This window comes from Macaca thibetana, chromosome 11 (assembly GCF_024542745.1).
Source record: "Macaca thibetana thibetana isolate TM-01 chromosome 11, ASM2454274v1, whole genome shotgun sequence".
NCBI classification, from domain to species: domain Eukaryota; kingdom Metazoa; phylum Chordata; class Mammalia; order Primates; family Cercopithecidae; genus Macaca; species Macaca thibetana.
In genome coordinates, this window is record NC_065588.1 from 117,772,559 (window position 1) to 117,789,967 (window position 17,409).

Consider the following 17,409-nt stretch of genomic DNA (forward strand, 5'->3'; position numbering starts at 1 on the left):
AGAAAAAAAAGAAATTGCAGTATAGGCTTGGTATTTTTTCATTTTGTTTTTAATTAAAAATATGGAACACTTCACGAATTTGCATGTCATCCTTGTGCAGGGGGCCATGCTCATCTCTGTATTGTTCCAATTTTAGCAAATGGGCGCCAAAGTGAGCACTAGGCTTGCTAGTTTGAAATAGCGGAGGTAAACACTAGAAGAAAGAATTCAAGAGTTTAAGATGTTGCCTCAGGTAGTGAGGATGGGGTGGAGAAGGGAAAGGCAAGGGACTGCCTTGAGCACCCAATAAATTTTCCACGATGGAATTCAGCCAGAACAATAGCTAGAATTGCAACTTCCCTTGTCTCGAGACCAGACCCTCCAACTAAGTTTAAGGATCTTGAGGCATGTCAACTGTCATCTATTTTGTGACACAGACTATTTTCCCATCTCTGGTGCTTACATCAGGATAAGTTTATTTTTCCAGTAACTCAACTAGTTACACCGATGAGAGGGGAAGTTTTTCTTTTTTTTAAAGAAAATCTAGAAGAGTCTAAGTATAGAGATACGCCTTAATATACTTCACAGCTCCTTCTTTCCTTTTTTTTTTTTGAGATGGAGTCTCACTCTGTCACCCAGGCTGGAGTGCAGTGGCACGATCTTGGCTCACTGCAAGCTCCGCCTCCCGTGTTCACGCCATTCTCCTGCCTCAGCCTCCCGAGTAGCTGAGACTACAGGCGCCCACCACCACACCCAGCTAATTTTCTTTTGTATTTTCTTTTTTAGGAGAGACGGGGTTTCACCGTGTTAGCCAGGATGGTCTCGATCTCCTGACCTCATGATCCGCCTGCTTCAGCCCCCCAAAGTGCTGGGATTACAGGTGTGAGCCACCACGCCCAGCCACTTCACAGCTCTTAACAAGAATGCAGGCTGGGTGCGGTGGCTCACACCTGTAATCCCAGCACTTTGGGAGACAGAGATGGGTGGATCACCTGAGGTCAGGAGTTCAAGGCCAGCCTGGCCAACATGGTGAAACCCCATCTCTACTAAAAATACAAAACTTAGCCAGGCATGGTGGCAGGCGCCTGTAATCCCAGCTACTCACAAGACTGAGGCAGAAGAATCACTGGAATATGGGAGGCAGAGGTTGGAGTGAGCCGAGATCGCACCACTGCACTCCAGCCTGGGCGACAGAGCAAAGCTCCATCTCAAAAAAAAAAAAAAAAAAAAAAAAAGACAAAAAAGAATGCAGAGAGCTTATGCACTGAGATGAAAAGATGACCTCAATTTATCATGCTGGAAAAACAAAATGCCAAAGATGATTTGCACACACACACACAGCATGGCCCAAACCGCAGGGGAGGGAATTTATACTGAGATCTCTGCTACGCATCCATAATAACTAAACCAGGATATAATGAAGCGATTTACTAAAATGCCAGCACTTAGAGTAAGATGACTCCCAGACCCTCTCCAAAGGGCAGCTCCACCACCGATTCAAGCCCATGACCTGGCCCTTGAGCTGGAGAAGCCTCAATTCACTCTGGTTCTTTGCCTCCACGAGGTGGAACAATTCCTGTCATCAAAACTTCATAAGGAGAAAGAATGGCTTCCTAGGTCCTGAATGATCTCATCCCATCCAAAGCTCCCATGCCCCTGCTATGAGGCACGGTTGCCAGATAGTTTATCAGGCATGAATGTGGGATGCAGAGGAGAAAACAACGTGTACATCACCACTGTGCTGTGTCAAAATGTAATTTGGTGAGATGGGGGTGTCTTTAGTACTTGGTAATTTCTGAGGGTAAAAAAAAAAAAAAAAAAACCTGGCCGTGCACGGTGGCTCACGCCTGTAATCCCAGCACTTTGGGAGGCCACGGCGGGCGGATCACGAGGTCAGAAGATCGAGACCATCCTGGCTAGCATGGTGAAACCCTGTCTCTACTAAAAATACAAAAAATTAGCCGGGCGTCTGTAGTCCCAGCTACTCGGGAGGCTGAGGCAGGAGAGTGGCGGGAACCCAGAGGGTGGAGCTTGCAGTGAGTGGAGATCGCGCTGCTGTACTCCAGCCTGGGCTACAGAGCAAGACTCCATCTCAAAAAACAAAAAAACAAAACAAAACAAAAAACCCGTAAGTTAAGTTTCTTTTTCTCTTTCTTTTTTTGGTCTCACCCAAACCCGACACCCCCCAGTCCAGACCATCCTAAGCTACCAGACCAAAATCGGGTTAGTTGGGCTAAGAGCAGGCAGCACTGCTCTGTGTACCTCGCTGCATACTGGAGCCCCAAGTCCTTCAGAACCAACTGCCACCCCGCCAGCAAATGTAGCGAGTGAAGATCCTGCCACCACAGCGACAGACACAGAACAATAATGGAACTAACTGTGGGTTTTTTTCTCTCCAACAACAGGCCCCTTGATGGCAGAGTCACAAGGGGTGCATGTAAGCAACGACAGCAAAGGCAGAAACCAAGCTCCCTCCTGCCCACCAGGGCCCTCGCCCCCCGGCCCCCACTATCTCCACACCCTGGTTGTCAGGCACCGGCTCCTCTGCACCCCCTGGGGAAGCTGTCCCTTGTCCGTATTTTCAGTCAGGAACCACTGCTGTGTGCTCGTGGCTGCTGCTAACCGGCACTATTCTGGGAGTAGCAATTACTACAATTCCAACAGTAACTTTTTTTTTGAGACAGAGTTTTGGTCTTGTCACCTAGGCTGGAGTGCAGCGGCGCAATCTTGGCTCACAGCAACCTCCACCTTCCAGTTTCAAGCGATTCTCCTGCCTCAGCCTCCCAAGTAGCTGGGATTACAGGTGCCGGGCACCATGCCCGGCTAATTTTTGTATTATTTTTGCAGAGATGGGGTTTCACCATGTTGGCCAGGCTAGTCTTGAACTCCTGTCCTTATGATCCACCTGCCTCAGCCTCCCAAAGTGCTGGGATTACAGGCGTGAGCCGCCACACCCAGCCAACAGTAACTCTTTGTTTAATGTGTTTCCCCTCTGGACGGGGCTGTCTATCTCAGTAAACGAGACACCAAGCACTGTGACCACATAGTTGTGAACACACGAGTCATTTTCCACAAATGTGAACCTCCTGGCCCTCCCACGGAGTGCTGGGCAGACTTGATGGGGGCCCCTGACTCACCAGACAGGTTGATCTCGGTTAAGGAGTCTCGGGTGGTGGTGCCAACAGCGGTGAGCAGGTTGATGGACTGGTCGGTGACGTGGTTACAGTAACTGAGGTGGAGCTTGGAGAGCAGGGGCATGTGGCGGATGATGAGCCGCAGGGAGGCATCTGTGATGTCCAGGCCTGCCAGGCGCAGCTCCACGATGTTCCGGAGCTTGCTCCGATTGTCCATCTGACCTGGTGGGGCGGGAAGGAGGGGGCAACCCGTCAATCTGACCGAGGAGGCCTGGTCACACTGACATGACACTCTAAAAAGGCCCACCAGCCAGACAGAACACTCAGATCTCATTTAGTTACAAACTGCTTCCTCCCAAAATCAGAATTCTAACAGTTAAAAATCAGACTCCACATCAAAACTTAGATTTCCAGATTCTCTTGAAAAACTAAAAGACCTAAACACTGAGCCCACATTCCACCCAGTAGTCATCCGCCAACCAGTGCAGAGGCCGCGCAGCACCTCCAATCCCTGTGACTTGGCAAGAAGCACAGACCTAGGCAGTCCAGTCCAGCCCAGGGGGAGGCGCCATCCTGGAAGCCCTTGCTGTAACCACACTGATCCTGATGGCCATGGAGACTTGAAACCAACGAGGGGCAAGTCAACAGCAAAGCAGTGAGACGCATGCAGAGCCCCCATGAGTGAGTCAACAGGAAAGCAGTGAGACGCACACGGAGTCCCATGAGCGTGTCTCGCATGTGCACAGGAGCCCCCGCCTCCTCCCAGATCCCCTCTGTGCCTGAAGCAAACTGAGAACACGGCAGCAGACACTCATCCCTATGTCTTCTGGGGAAGGGCTGGGGCCTGAGAACAATGGAGGACATGCTGGGGCCTGAGGGTAAAAGCAGATCCAACAGCCTAGCTCGGTCACCCCACCCCCACAGAAACCCCCAGCCTGGCAACTCACCTGGCCTGTTGTCCGTGGGCGGGGACAGGAGATCCCGCATCTGGGCATCCTTTAGTCCCTCCACCCACTGGACATCCAGAGTCCGGAGCAGCGGACAACTGGAGCTGCAAAGGGCTGAGACCGCGATCCATGAGCAGCCTGACAGCACCAAGTCCCGGAGCCCTGTTGGGGACACAGAAAAGGGTGAAGGTCAGGGGATGCGCCCCCAGCCCCCACTGCAGCAGACACACTCGGGGCCACTGGCCCAGGGCTCACCAGGCAGCCGGTTGATGAGCCAGCTCAGCTGCTTCTTGGAGATATTGGTCCAGCTGAGGTCGAGGGAGACAGGCTGTCGCCGGATGATGCCACTCAGCATCAGGGGTGTGATAGACTTGCAGTGGTTCAGGTCAATGCGGGTCCACAACCGCTTATCGCAGCACCTGGGGACCGGCCGGGTGGGGACACATCGTCAGAGGTGGGGCTCCCTGGCAGCCCATGCACGGCTCTAACTCTCCCCACCTACCAACTTCTGGGAGGCTCCTTAACTCGGCGCTCTGGACCCTTCTCTATGTAGCACCTGTCCTGCCCCGATGCAGGCACCTGCCATCTGCTCTGACAGCCATGGCCTCCAGTCTCCATCAATTATGTATGTATGTATGTATGTATTTATTGAGACGGCGTCTCGCTCTGTTCCCAGACTGGTGTGTAGTGGTGCAATCTCTGCTCACCACCACCTTTGTCTCCCACATTCAAGCAATTATCCTGCCTCAGCCTCCCGAGTAGCCAGGATTACAGGTGTGCACCACCACACCCGGCTAATTTTTATATTTTTAGTAGAAATGGGGTTTCACCATGTTGGCCAGGCTGGTCTTGAACTCTTGACTTCAAGTGATCCGCCCGTAAAGTGCTGGGATTACAGGCATGAGCCACTGCGCCAGGCCTCCCGCAAGTATTTACCATGGGCTTTACAACGCCCTCTACCGGCCGTTCTTCCAAACAACCCCATGAAGCAGGTCTCATGCCCGTTCATCCAAGAGGGGTAAGGCAGAGCTAAGGCCAGAAAGCTGGTAAATATCGGCTGGCCTGAAGTTGCAACTGGCAACCTTGCTGGAAACCTGGACTAACTCTCCGAGGCCAAGGACTTCACGTGGTCCTCACTTTACCCTCCAGGAAGCTAAATCAGGGAGTAAACCAGGTCACCTCCTCTGACAAGACCAGAGGGGCCACTGTAGCCAGCTGGAACGCTTTACGGAGCACAATGAAGCCATACTGGGGTTTGGAAGGAAAGAGCATCACCAGCGACTCCACACACACGGGCCATCCCTGGTGCTGCCTGAGCCTTAACCTAGAGCCCTACACAGGCTGCCGCTCACCAGCGGTTCCAGGTCCTGCAGACCCGCATGCAGACACACAGGTCTTGGTGGCTGAGGTAGCTGAAGACGGCCATCCACACCTCCCTGTGCATGACGTGGGCTGCCCCATCGTCCAGGGGTAGCGAGTCAGGCGGGGGGCTGATGGGGGGTGGCCGGATCACATGGCGCTCCATCTGGATACACTTGGGCGGGGACACGGAGGGTGGGGGCCGGGAGATGACACGGGGCGGGCTACGCAGGCCGGGTCCCAGCTGGTGCCGCAGCTCCCGAGGGGTGCCGTTGAGCCCCTTGCTGAAGCGGTGGGGACGCTCGCAGACGCCTGGGGGCCGCTTGGGCTCCTCGCCCTCACTCTCAGGCTCCGACTTGATGGGCTGCTGGTTCTCGTTGGCCAGGCTGCTCTCCGTCCTCTGGATCTCGTGGTTGAGCTCCTTGCTCAGCTCCCTGCTCAGCTCCTTGTTGGGAAGCCGCCGCTTCCGGCGCATCTTCACCTTCTTCTTCTCCTCCGGGCCCTCGGTCCCCTCGGTGCTGGGTCCTGCGGTGGGGGAGCTGGAGCGGGAGTGGTCGCTCTCCCTGGTCTTTGGGGGTGCCTCGGGCAGATCGTCCTCGGGTTCCTGCTTGAAGCGCCGGAGGGGCTTGTTGGCCAGCGCCATGCGGTCCTCGGCGTTCTTCCAGGACCGACGCTGAGGGCGAGAGCGGAGACGCGTCAGCCCGTAGGGCTCAGGGCTGCGCCCACCCAAGGCCTCCCGCCCCCCTGCCACGGGACTGCGGCCCAGGGAGCTGCTATGCAGCTCTAACCGCCCGGGCCTGGGGCACAGGGGGGAGGGGAAGATGGTACCTTTTTCCTGAAAAGCTTATCTTCTTTGCCAGGTTTGAGCTGTCACGAAAAAGAAAGGACGCAGAGCTTGCTCCCCGGGCTCGTGGGATTTGGTCCCCTCAACACCCCACCCCACCATGAGTCCACAGTCTCTAGAGGAGGGGCTGGAGGGACGCCTTCCCCACAAATGCCATCTCCACGTCTGACCGACAGACGGGCGAGCCCTGCCTGCGGCTTTCAAGGAAGAAGCTGGAAGTAGTCCGGTTGAACTGTTCCCACCCAACTGACCTCCCACCCCCCAGACCCGGAGATGTGCAGCCGCCATTCAAACAAGCCTCGGCTTTGGGAGCCAGTTCTGGAGCACAGCCCTGTGGGAATCCCCGGCCCAGCCGGAATGGCTAGAGCTGGGAGAGACTCCTGGCGCCACCTTGTGGCTGGTGACAGCATGGCCCGTGGGTGGAGCAGGGCCACCAGGCTCCTCAGAGGTTCCCTGGACTCACAGCTTCCATCCCAACCAACAGAGGCTCTAGTCACAGACAGCTTCCCAGGCCCGAAGCCAGAACCACGAGCCAGAGATCTGGGGCCGAGACCTGGGAAGCGTCAGGAGAGGCAGCAGTGGGGTGGAGGACCAGCGGGGTGGGGTGGGGGACAGCCCGGGACTCGCCAGTCCCCAGGGCCTCAGGAGGGCGTGCGTCGTGGGAGCACCTGCTGCTGGAAGTAAGTGAGACTGGATCTCCACCAGGGGCTGAGGCTGCTGCCTAGAGGGGGCCTCGGCGAGAGGTGAGAGGAGGAACCGGGGGACGTTTGAAGCGATGAGGCCTAAAGGGGGGGTGGGAAGAGGAGTGACTCGCTGGTTTTCCCCTCCTTTCCTTGGGGCAGGGCTCTCAGGGCTTAGGTGACCTGCTCAGGGCAGCAAGAGGCTGGGATTATCCCAAGCTCTACTCGCTGCCCACCCCCTGCCCCGGCCTTCCAACCCAGCACCTAGGACCAGCCAGACCACCCCCTTTGTCTCTCAGCCCCTCCTGGTCCGTACCCGCTTGCGTCCACTCAGCTCCTGGGGCTTCTCGTATTTCCGCTTCTTCCTCAGGTGCACGTCATCAGACTTTCTGCGCAGGAGGCCGTCCGGCGGCACCTTCTTGGGGTGCTCGTCCGACCTGCGCCGGGGTGCCTCCTCACATTCGCTCCTCCGCTTGGCAGGTTCCTGCCCTTCCTTGTTGTCCCGGTTCATCTTCTGCTCCTTGAGCAGGGAGCCGGGCAGGTTGGAGGCGTACTTAAAGCCAGGGCCACGCTTTTGCTTGTAGGCCAAAAAGAGAGAAGGAACAGACCAACTGTATACCTTTGGACTTGCCCTTCCTCCTCCCCAGGCCCACGGCACCCCACCTGCCTGACACTCCTGGGACAGGCTGGTCCCAGCCAGGCCCAGGCCTGCCCCTCTCCCGACTGACCCTGGGACTTGGAGCCCGGCACTCACTTTCCCGGTCTTGCCGGCGTGGTTACACTTCGGACACTCCCAGCAGTTTGGAAGCTCGTCGTTGACCACACCCTCTGACTCCTTAATCTGCGGGGAACACCAGGACTCAGAAGAGGGACGAGCGGAGAAGAGGGCCCACGGGCACAAGGCTCTGTGAGGCCATGTCTTCCAGAAGCAGCAGCACCCCCTCCCCAGTGTCATGTCTATCCTGTTTCCAGCCAAAAGAAAACACAGCCGCAGAGGCTGGCAGAGACGGGCAACTGTGGATCCAGGCCAGGGTTCAGAGGCGGAGCCCTTTTGCTTCTCTGGGACCCTGGGCAAGTCACTCTGTCTCTGTAGGCTGGTGCCCTCAGCCATAAAAGTTAGTGTGCCCATCTCACTGAGGGGTATGACCCAGGTAAAGCCACCAGCTCAGCGCCTGGCATGCAGAAAGGACTTTGCAGAGGACTCTACAGGGTGCTGAAGGAAGGAGTGGGGTGTGGGGCCTTGTTCTCCCAGAAGCCTGGAGCCACCTGGAGGCTCTCCCTCTGGCCCAGCTACAAACAAGCCGCCTGTGTTTGCCATCCGCTGAGACTCTGGGAACCCTCTCTGGTTCTGACGTCCTGGGACGTGGGAGTCTGTTTATTCCTTTAATGACACTGGGTCTCCAAGGTACTCCAGGCCCTCCTTGCTCTGGGCTTATCCCCTTGACACACAGGATCACCCAGACTCAGGGGTTCTCCAGGAATTCACCGCACGACCTGCATCCCACCACCTCACCAGCATCCAGCATCTCCAGCAACCCTACCTGCCCCACAGCGTCAGCATCACCTGTTCCCACTGGGCCGCTCACCTTAAGGCATCCGGGGTGGATGATTTCGTTGCAGATGGAGCACTCCATGAGCATGAGGTTAAACTTGCCTTCCTCCTCTTCCACTGTGTCTTCCTTCCCCGCCTCGCCACACACAAGGCACACGGCGGTGTGGGGGAGCACTGGCTGAGGAGCCAGGGAGAACAAGACAAGTCATCAGGGGTGGGAAGCATGGACCCCCAGGAGGGCCAGGTCAAGGGCAATGAGCTGCTCCCCTCGGACCTGCCAGGAGACCCCAGGAAAGTGGCCCAGGCACATTCACTCACTCATTCACTGAAATATGTATCAGGCTACTACCTCCGCATGCCAGATACTACTCTTAATTGCTGGGGATATAGCAAGGAACAAGACAGCTCAAAATCTCTGCCATCCAGAGCTTACATTTTAGTGGAGGGAGGCAGACAAAATGAAGAACAGAGCATGTTAGAGACAGAGACATGGGGAAAAATTAGAGGGCTGGAGTGAGGGGCAGAAGGGGGGTTGATTTTAAATATGGAGATCAGGGAAGGCCTCACATTCATAAAAGCTCCAAAGGAGCGGGAGCGTGAACCCAGCCCAGATCCATGCAGATGAGATGAGGCTGCATCTCACCAGTGGGTATTCAAGGCACAGACATGGACTGCGGGCTCCCAAGACCTTTACAGAGAGGCTAGGAGGTCAGAACTGTCTTCAGAATAACCGATGTTATTTGCCTTTTGCACAGTATTGATATTTGTACTGGTGGGTAAAACTGCTGGCCCCTCAGCACCAGTCAAGGCAAGGCCCCCAGCTGCACCAGCAGCCATGAGGGGACTCACGGCCATACACTTATTAAAAAGATCACCAGTTTCATCTAAGAATATCTCTGATGAAACAGTAAAAATTACTTTATGAAAACCTTGCCCTAGAGTACACATCCTTTTCAGATGCTTTGTGACAATAAGAATATGTGTAAAGTGCCTCGGCACACAGGTGATGCGTACCCAAGGAAAGGCACTCGTGACTGAGCTGGGAGCCGAAATGGCCACTTTCTCCATAGATTATTTTTACTTGAAGGAATGACTGATAGAAAGCCCCTGGACATTGGTGTACTTCTGTGAAGATCAAAGAAGTGAGCTTGTCATTTCCAGAAAAATAACTGACCGCATTTGTTGCAAATGACAAAATTCAAGTTTCTGAATGACAATTAGACTTCTGGAAAACTTACATGAACCACCATAACCTGCACAGCTTCCCAATACTGAGAGACTTTTCCGATGAGATCAGTGATCATATTAACAAATGTGATTTCTAAAATAATATTATGTGCCAATATTTGGAAAATCCGCCTAACTCAGGGAGCCAATATTTTCCAGATGACCAATACATGGTGTTACAACATCATGCCTGAGCAAATGAGCTACTCAAAGGGCAAGACAGGCTGATGAAGTTCCATGTAACAGTGTGAACAGCTCACTGATACAGTTTCAGACTCCACATTGCAACTAACCTTTAAAGAAAACTCTGCTGAGTTCTAGTTGAGTATCAGAGTATCCACAATTATTAAAATACTCCTCCCTTTTCCAACTAGTATATATCTGTGTGAGGCCAAATTTTCCTCATACTCCCTCCAAAACAACATATCACAATAGATAAAACACAGAAGCAGATATGAAAATTCCAGGTCTTTTTTTTTTTTTTTTTGAGATGGAATCTTGCTCTGTCGCCCAGGCTAGAGTGCGGTGGCACAGTCTCGACTCATTGCAACCTCTGCCTTCTGGGTTCAAGCGATTCTCCTGCCTCAGTCTCCCGAGTAGCACAGGCGCCCGCCATCACACCCAGCTACTTTTTTGTATTTTTAGTAGAGACGGGCTTTCACCATGTTGGCCAGGCCGGTCTCGAACTCCTGATCTCGTGATCCACCTGCCTCAGCCTCCCAAAGTGCTAGGATCACAGGTGTGAACCACCGTGCCCGGCAATTCCAAGCCCTTTCTAATGAACCAGACATAAAAGAGATTTACAAAAATATAAAACAATGCCATTATTCTTATTTCTATTTTTGGAAAATGTAATTATTTCTCATAAAAATATGTTTCTTTTTTCTTATTTATTTTTGTGACAGTGTCTTGCTTTGTCGCCCAGTCTGGAGTGCAGTGACATGATCTTGGCTCACTGCAACCTCCATCTGCCTCCTGGGTTCAGGCGATTCTCCCACCTCAGCCTCCCAAGTAGCTGGGACTACAGGCATGCTGGGTAATTTTTGTCTTTTTAGTAGAGATGGGGTTTCACCATGTTGGCCAGGCTGGTCTCAAACTCCTGACCTCAAGTGATCCTCCCACCTCAGCCTCCCAAAGTGCTGGGATTGCACGCTTGAGCCACCGTGCCCAGCCAAAATATGTTATTTCTATTAACCTGTCATGGGCTTTCTTGTTATTTTAAGATAAATTTAAAATCTAAAAAAAAATTTCTTGGCCAGGAGTGATAGCACATGCCTGTAATCCCAACACTTTGGTAGGCCAAGGCAGGCAGATTGCCTGAGTCCAGGAGTTTGAGACTAGCCTGGGCAATGTGGCAAAACCCTGTCTTTACAAAAAATACAAAAATCAGCTAGGCATAGTGAATGCCTGCAGTCCCAGCTACTCGGGAGGCTGAGGTGGGAGGATTGTTTGAGCCCAGGAGGTAGAGGCTGCAGTGAACCACGAGCATACCACTGCACTCCAGTCTGGGTGACAGAGTGAGACTCTGTCTCAAAAAAAAAAAAAAAAAAAAAAAAAAAATCAGTTTCAATTTTTTTTTTTTTTAAGCTAAAGTCCTCTCACACCAAACTCAGTTTAAATTTTTAATATAGTCAGTATTAATAAATATATAACCTGCATAAAAGAAAAACTCTTTAGGGTCTTCATAATTTTTAAGAGCATGAAGGGCTCCTGAGACCCTGAAGTGTGAGAACTTGGTGCACCCGGCTGTGAGCCCCCTGAGGCCAGGACGGGTCAGCCTCATCCCGCCCAGTGCACCCGTAGTCAACCTTTATTACGCTGCTCAGAGGAGCTTCAAGCAGGCTGGGAATATACACGCCACTGGTAAGTGAAAAAGACTTGATTAAATGGCGCAAATGTCTGAATTCTAATAAACAGGACACAGAAGGCAAGGCAGTCATCGTTCCTTCCACAAATACCAAACACACATCTGCCACGGTCTGAAACAAAGTCTTGGGGGACGCAGGAGTGAGGGAGATGGCTGCTCCCCGTGAGCTATTTGGGAAGAAAAAGACATTAGTCGCTGAAATCCAAAGAAAACATGGAAAAGTCATATTCAAGAGTTCTCAAAAGCAGCAGAGGCTGATTTCTGGAGGACTCGGGACAGGGTGGAGAGAAGCCAAGTGGGCAAGGCCGCAGGGCCTCAAGGTGAATGAGGACAGAGCAGCCTGCGCAGAGCAGGCCGGGCCAAAGGGGACGGCTGGAGACCAGACTGCAGTGGGGGGCAGAGGGTGAAGCACGGCCCACACGGCAAGAAGAGGGTCTGTGGTGGGGTGGGGCAGATGGCAGAACTGGCTCTAAGCCAGGTGGCAGGATGGGAGGTGGCGCAAGAGGCAAATCTCCTGCAGGGGCTGGGGAGGGGCTTGGGGCTCATGTTAGAGGGCAGACTGCACGGCACCAGCAGGGACACCAGCAGGGACATGGTGGAGAGGGGAGGAAGCTACGGAGGCAGCCCCAGCGACGGAGCAAAGGGAGGGGACAGAAGAGGAAGATAGGTGGGGCTGCGTATGTCATAGGTGGGTAATGCGTGAGAAGTGCCCTGGCAGAGCAGAAGGGCTGGGAGAAGAGTAAGAAGGACACCAAGGGTCAGGCCAAGCCTGCATCTGCCATCAGTTCCAGAAGCTATGTCAAGCTGAAGAGAGTAGGAGACATAAAAAAATGGGGTTTCCTTCAAACAGCATGCACTGTGCCAGGAACCAGAGTAGCAAAGATAAGGGGGCACCCGAGACAAATTTCCTATAACCGGGCCCAGCACACGGGGGGTGGGAGAAAAAGTAATGCCAAAGAGAAAAAGACAGTCGTGGATTCATTGCTGGCACACATTTGAGTTTTAGGTGACACCGTTCTAAAAACCAACAGTTGCTATAGACAAGCTCTTTTAAATTCTATAGGATCCAATGGGTCACATGGACCCTATCTCCAAAAAATGTACATCCATGCATGCACACAGACAAAAATGCATTTAATTTCAGGATGGCTCACAAATTCCCCGAAATCCATGAAAATATCCTGGGGTTTGGGTACCAATTAAAAGCACAAGCAGTGAAACTGAACTTCTGCAGCAAAGGAAAGAATCAACAGAGGAAAAGGCAACCTACAGGATGGGAGAAAATCCTTGCAAACCAGAGACCTGATAAGGGTTAATATCCAAAACATATTTAGAACTCCTCTAACTCAACAACAAAAACCCCCAAAAGAAAACCGATTTAGGCCAGGTGCAGTGGCTCACACTTGTAATCCCAGAATTTTGGGAGGCCAAGGCGGGGGGCGGGGGCGGGGCGGTGATCAACTGAGGTCAGGGGTTTGAGACCAGCCTGGTCAATAAAGTGAAACCCTGCCTCTACCAAAAACACAAAAATTAGCTGAGTGTGGTGGTACGTGCCTGTAACCCCAGCTACCTGGGAGGCTGAGGCAGGATAATTGCTTGAACCCGGGAGGCAGAGGTTGTAGTGAGCTGAGACTGCGCCATCGCACTCTAGCCTGGGCAAAAGAGTGAGACTCTCAAAAAAAGAAAAGAAAACCAGTGTAAAAACGGTCTAAGGACTCAGACATTTCTCCAAAGAAGACAGACAAACAGCCAATAAGCACCTGAAAGGTGAAAGATGCTCAACATCACTAGGCATTAGGGAAAAGTAAATAAAAACTACACTGAGATGTCACCTCATACACATTAGGATGGCTACTAAAAACAAACAAACTAAAAGCCCATAACATAACAGATGTTGATGGGGATGCAGAGAAATAGGAACCTTCGCTGGGCGCGGTGGCTCACGCCTGTAATCCCAGCACTTTGGGAGGCCGAGGTGGGCGGCTCACAAGGTCAGGAGACTGAGACCATCCTGGCCAACATGGTGAAACCCCGTCTCTACTAAAAATACAAAAAATTAGCCAGGCGTGGTGGTAGGCGCCCAGCTACTCGGGAGGCTGAGGCCGGAGAACAGCGTGAACCCAGGAGGCAGAGCTTGCAGTGAGCCGAGATCACACCACTGCACTCCAGCCTGGGCAACAGAGCAAGACTCCGTCTCAAAAAAAAAAAGAAGAGAGAGAGAGAAACAGGAACCTTCATGCACCCGTGGTGGGAATGTGAAACGGCACGGCCACAGTGGCCAACAGTACAGAGGTTCCTCAAAAAGCTAAAAATAGAATCATCATATGACCCAGCAAGCCCACTTCTGGGCACGGAGTTGGCCCTTACACAGCACAGCATTGAACTGTGTGGGTTCACTTATATGCGGATTCTTTTTTCAATAAAAGTTATACTGAGTGTGCCTGCATCTCCTGCCTCCCCCTTCTACCTCCTTCATCTCTTCTGCCTCTGCCACCCTGAGACAGCAAGACCAATCCCTCCTCCTCTGTCTACACAATGTGAAGATGATGAGCATGAAGACCTTTACGATGATCCACTCCCACTTAATGAACGATAAATATATTTTCCTAATGATCTTAGTATTTTCTTTTCTCTAGCTTACTTTATTGTGAGAATACAGTATATAATACATATAACATAAAATATGTGTTAATGGACTGTTTTTGTTACTGATAAGGCTTCTGGTCAACAAGAGGCTAACAGTAGTTAAGTTTTAGGGGAGTCAAAAGTTACACTCAGATTTTCAACTGCACAGGGGTCAGGTGGTGCCCCACCCTTGTGTTGTTCCAAGGTTCAACTGTATATCCAGAAGAATTCAAAACACGATCTCAAAGAGGTATCTGCACACCGATGTTCACTGCAGCACTATTCACAATAGGCAACAGGTGAAAGCAACCCATACGTCCATCAACAGATGAACGGATAAAGAAAATTTTGGTCCGGCGCGGTGGCTCACGCCTATAATCCCAGCACTCTTGGAGGCCAAGGTGGGCGGATCACCTGAGGTCAGGAGTTCGAGACCAGCCTGGCCAACATGATGAAGCCCTGTACTAAAAATTTAAAAATTAGCCCGATGTGGTGGCGGGTGCCTGTAATCCCAGCTACTCGGGAGACTGAGGCAGGAGAATTGCTTGAACCCAGGAGGCAGAGGTTGTAGTAAGCCAAAATTCCACCGCTGCACTCCAGCCTGGGCGACAGAGTGAGACTCCGTCTCAGAAAAAAAAAAGAAAATTTGGTGCAAATACACAATAGAGTATTAATTGGCCATAAAAAAAAAAAAAAAAGAAAATTGTCATATGCTTCAACATGGATGAACCCTGAGGACATTATGCTCAGGGCTATAAACAAGCCAATCCAATCACAGAAAGCCAATTACTGCATGATTCCACTTCTATGAGGTCCGGAGAGGAGTCAAGCTCTTAGAAACTGAAAGTGGAATGGTGGTTGCCCGGGGCTGAGGGAGGGGAAAGGAGAGTAGAGCTTCAATGGGTATGCAGTTTCAGTTTTGCAAAATGAAAAAGTTCTGGGGATCAGCTTCCCAAAAACGTGCATATGATAATACTACTGTATTGCATACTTAAAAATGATTAATGTATTTTTTGACCACAATTTAAAAAAACAAAACACAAGAAATATGCGTGGAAGGAGATGGGTGAGGTGTCTGGGCCTGGGGGGCATCGGCAGCCAAGGAGGAAGGGCTCACCCTATGCCAGGCTGGGCCTGTAGATGAGCGCACCAAGGCCGAGGAATCCCGTCCCTCCAGCCGAGCCTGCTTTTCCACGGGGATTGGGAGACGACTCCTCCACAGGGAGGATCGCCGGCCCCCAGGGAGCAGCGCCCTGGGGAAGGCAGAGCATGTGGGTATGTACAAGGCGATTCAAGGGCAAACCCCGCGACCTCGCCCCGTTGCGGAAGTCCACGTCCACTGCCCGGTCCGGGTACAAGACCAGCGGCGCGGGGCCACTGCTGGAGCTGAGGCCAGGCGGTGTGGAGGGGCAGGCCAGGCTCTCCCAGGCGCGGTTTCTCGGCACCATAAATCACTCCTTGTTGGGGGCAGCCCCCTGAGATGGGGCGCTGACCTTCCACCCAGACTTCTGACTCTGAAGGCAGGGCCGGGAGGAAGGAAGGGCCCAGAACCATCACCAACTGGACCGTAATGTTGGCAACGGGGTCACAGACAGGACAGGCTGCTTGTCATCTTTAATGGCAGCAACTTCAAAGTACCTGGGCACCCTGGGAGGGAAGGAGCAGGAGGCCTGAGCCTGCAAAGCGGCCGGCGCCTTCCCGTCCACAGGAAGAGCTCTCGGGCAGTCCACAGCCCCGGCTTCTCTGTGTGCGGAGGGGCGGCCAGAGCGAGCAGCTGTCAGACACGCGGGCCGGCACGCAGGGGCCTGGATCGAGCGCAGGGCTGGACCGGGGCTGCACTCACCGCGATGCACTGCCGCATGATGCAGCTCTGCTTCATGCGCCCGGGGCCCCCGAACTTCTTCATGTCCTTGCAGAAGTGGCACTCTCCGCACTCGGTCCGCAGGCAGGCCTCGCACTTGCGGCATCGCGTCCGGCGCCGCCGAGCTCCTGCCGTTGTCCGGTTGGCGGCCAACTTCACCGCGGAGGCCGGGCCCAGCTTCCCCTTGGGCCGACCCACAGCCCGGTTCTGCAGGGGAACAGACAGAACTGGTCAGATGGGGAGGCTGCAGGCACCGCCAGACCCCCGGAAAGGGTATTAGGGAGCAAACTGTGTATCCCAGAAAGACACGATGGGGGCTCTAAACCCCAAGCCTCAGAGTGTGATCTTTATTTGGAGATGGGGGCTTTGCAGAGACCGTCAGGTTAAACGAGGTAATTCAGGTGAACGCTAATCCAGTATGACTGGTGTCCTTACGAAAGGGGGCCATTTGGACATAAGAGATGGACACGCACGGAGTGAACGTGTGTGAAGACACTGGCCTTCCACAGACTGGAGCCCTGTCTACAAGCCAGTAAGTGCCAAGGATGGCAGCACATACCAGGAGCTCGAGGCGCGGGGAAGGACCCTCCCCTAGAGCCCGCAAAGCCAGCCCCGCCCGCCAGCCCACACCTTGACTTCAGACTCCTGGCCTCCAGAACTGGGAGAGAAGAAAGGCCCGTTGTTTTAAGCCACCGGTTATAGCAGCTCTAGGAGAGGAGGACAGAGGGTGCATGCTTCTTGCCACAGCACACGGCTCGAGACCTTCCACGGCCGCACCCACAGGCTCGGACCCTGCCCACCTTTCCCACCTCTGTCTGCTCCCCAAGAAAGACCGCAAGGGGTCACACAATCGGTCTCTGTTCTCCCAGCCCAGAAGGCCAACCCCACCCCGCCAAGCCACCTGGCTGATGCCCATTCATCCCGCCTGGCCAGTTTACAGGCTGCTTTCTTCTGGAAGCCCCTCCTGCCCACCTGAACTGGGTTCAAGGCCCCTCCCAGGGATCCTGTTAGAGCACTCACGACGGTAATCACCTGTTCCTGTACCGTCCTTCCCTTTGAGACGGGGCACAGAGGGGCACTCACCACAGGTGTCTTGTCCAACACTGCACCTCTACGAACCAGCCTGGCATGCAGAATGCACTCAACAAACCAAAGCCACCCCAGGGAGGACAGGATAGTAACCTTCAGGTCCCTGACTACGCAGACCTTCCCTAGATGGGTTCCAAATGCTCCCTTCCCTGGGACTCAGAGAAGAGAGACAGTAGGTAGACAGGAGAGCTGGGCTAGTAGCTAAGCCAGGAAAATGGGACAGTCATAGCCCCTGACCTCTGGTT

The 17,409-nt window shown here is 53.2% G+C and overlaps 1 protein-coding gene and 1 non-coding gene across 10 annotated transcripts in view; both read right to left on the reverse strand.

Moving 5' to 3' along the window:
- Nucleotides 1-17,409, reverse strand: part of KDM2B (lysine demethylase 2B) — a 155,983-nt gene that overhangs the window by 10,776 nt on the left and 127,798 nt on the right. For 7 of the 9 annotated variants that reach the window (XM_050747862.1, XM_050747863.1, XM_050747864.1 and 4 more), the window contains 10 exons: nt 16,058-16,282; nt 8,530-8,673; nt 7,698-7,784; nt 7,260-7,520; nt 6,932-7,045; nt 6,248-6,286; nt 5,413-6,092; nt 4,316-4,479; nt 4,061-4,222; nt 3,117-3,335 (listed from right to left, as the gene is read on the reverse strand). In XM_050747862.1, coding sequence (XP_050603819.1) covers nt 3,117-3,335; nt 4,061-4,222; nt 4,316-4,479; nt 5,413-6,092; nt 6,248-6,286; nt 6,932-7,045; nt 7,260-7,520; nt 7,698-7,784; nt 8,530-8,673; nt 16,058-16,282 — 2,095 coding nt within the window. The remainder of the gene's footprint in view (nt 1-3,116; nt 3,336-4,060; nt 4,223-4,315; nt 4,480-5,412; nt 6,093-6,247; nt 6,287-6,931; nt 7,046-7,259; nt 7,521-7,697; nt 7,785-8,529; nt 8,674-16,057; nt 16,283-17,409) is intronic. The other 2 variants (XM_050747866.1, XM_050747871.1) reach the window with 1 other exon arrangement.
- Nucleotides 56-159, reverse strand: LOC126931971 (U6 spliceosomal RNA). The gene has a single exon (XR_007718066.1). It is a non-coding gene; the product is annotated as a U6 spliceosomal RNA (small nuclear RNA).